This window comes from Suricata suricatta, chromosome 1, assembly GCF_006229205.1.
Source record: "Suricata suricatta isolate VVHF042 chromosome 1, meerkat_22Aug2017_6uvM2_HiC, whole genome shotgun sequence".
In the NCBI taxonomy this organism is placed as follows: Eukaryota; Metazoa; Chordata; class Mammalia; order Carnivora; family Herpestidae; genus Suricata; species Suricata suricatta.
In genome coordinates this window covers 24,442,568-24,444,159 of record NC_043700.1, presented here as the reverse complement: position 1 = coordinate 24,444,159, position 1,592 = coordinate 24,442,568, and the positions used below count along the sequence as shown (strand labels likewise).

Genomic DNA, 1,592 nt, shown 5'->3' with positions numbered 1-1,592 from the left:
TACTTTCTTGCCCAGAGATCGGCAGGTTCTCTGGCTATTTTCTGGGCCCAGGAACTACTATATTTCTTGTCTTCTTCTGTAACTGTTGTGATATTTTATCTCCAACGAATGACTAAACAAACACTGGAAAATTTCAAGGGAAACTTTCTTTTACTGCTTCACAGCTTCATTTAAGGAATAGACCAAGTTTGAGGGGAAAAAAAATAATTGGGCTAGCAATCAGTGTTTTAAGGCATGAATGGATATTTTCTGTGAAGTAATACTTTAAAGCTGACTTTCATCTGCATAGGTTAATGTACTGGTCTGAAATCGGAGAAGAACCTCAAATAGAACAAGCCGGGATGGATGGTACCAGCAGAAAAGTACTCATCAGTCAAGGTCTTGGCTCACCAACCAGCATAGTGCTTGACCAGTTGAGTTGGAAGATATTCTGGTCTGATGACAAATTTCACTGCATCGGCTCTGCGAATCTAGATGGTACTGGTATTACTGTAAGTGTTGCTTGGTAGTAGGCTGTATGTAATGTCTTATGCCTTGTATAAAACTCACCCTAGAAATCTCATCACCACCATTTTAGATGCTGCAGCTAACAGAAATCAAGAGCTCCTTTTCGGTCGCTGTGTTTGAAGATGAAGTCTTCTGGTCTGACATGAAGACGAGAACAGTACAGCGCGTGACGAAGACGACAGGCAAGAACAGGGCTGTCCTCATCAAGCGTTCTGAACAGCCTGGTGGACTCAAGGTCTACAGCGTACTCTTTAAAATTTCCCCCTCCATCTCCCTGAAAAGACCATCTGTATGAACTTCCCAAGTACAAACTAGTGACATCTTCGGTCATGATTAAAAATCAAGGTGTATTCGTTTGCTGTTTGTAAGGATTCAGTGATGCATAGTGACATCTAGCTACTTTCTTCCAGATCATGCACGAAGTGCTCCAGCCCAAGTCTTCCAACCCTTGTCTGGAGGCTGGATGTTCTCACTTGTGCCTTCTGAGCGCACGATCCAAGGGAAGCTGTCATTGCCCAGCTGGGCTCCTGCTCGCAGATGATGGCATCACGTGCGTTCCCCTCGAGGAGTCTGCGTTTCTGTTCCTTGTGTTGCCCACAGTTATTATGCAGGTACCGTTGCACAGCCTTACTCGCATGTCTCCGCCTGGGCTGTAGTCCATTTCAGACTGAGTACTTTGCATTCCCCACACATGGTTATTCAATAGTCGGGGCCCTTGCCCTTGGAATGTTCTTTTAAAAAAAATTTTTTTTTTAATGTCCATTTATTCTTAAGATCGAGAAAGAGACAGAACATGAGTGGGGGAGGGGCAGAGAAGGAGACCCATAATCCAAAGCAGGCTCCAGGCTCCAAGCTGTCAGCACAGACAGAGCCTGATATGGGGCTCAAACTCATGAACTGCGAGCTCATGACTTGAGCTGAAATTGGATGCTTAACCAACTGAGCCACCCAGGTGTCCCTGAATTTTTTTTATCCTGGAAGTAATCTCTGCACGTAATATGGGGTTGGAACTCATGACCCTGAGATCAAGAGTCTTATGCTCTACCAACCAAGCCAGCCAGGCACGACACACCTCCACCTGCCCC

General features: G+C 45.2%; 1 protein-coding gene across 1 annotated transcript; it reads left to right on the top strand.

The window, feature by feature from the left end:
* The first annotated feature begins 427 nt into the window (after positions 1-427).
* Positions 428-1,163, top strand: LOC115300614 (low-density lipoprotein receptor-related protein 2-like). The gene is made up of 3 exons (XM_029950154.1): positions 428-491; positions 578-742; positions 918-1,163. The coding sequence occupies exons 2-3, from the start codon at positions 578-580 to the stop codon at positions 1,161-1,163; spliced, it is 411 nt and encodes a 136-aa protein (XP_029806014.1). The 5' UTR covers positions 428-491.
* The last annotated feature ends 429 nt before the right edge of the window (positions 1,164-1,592 follow it).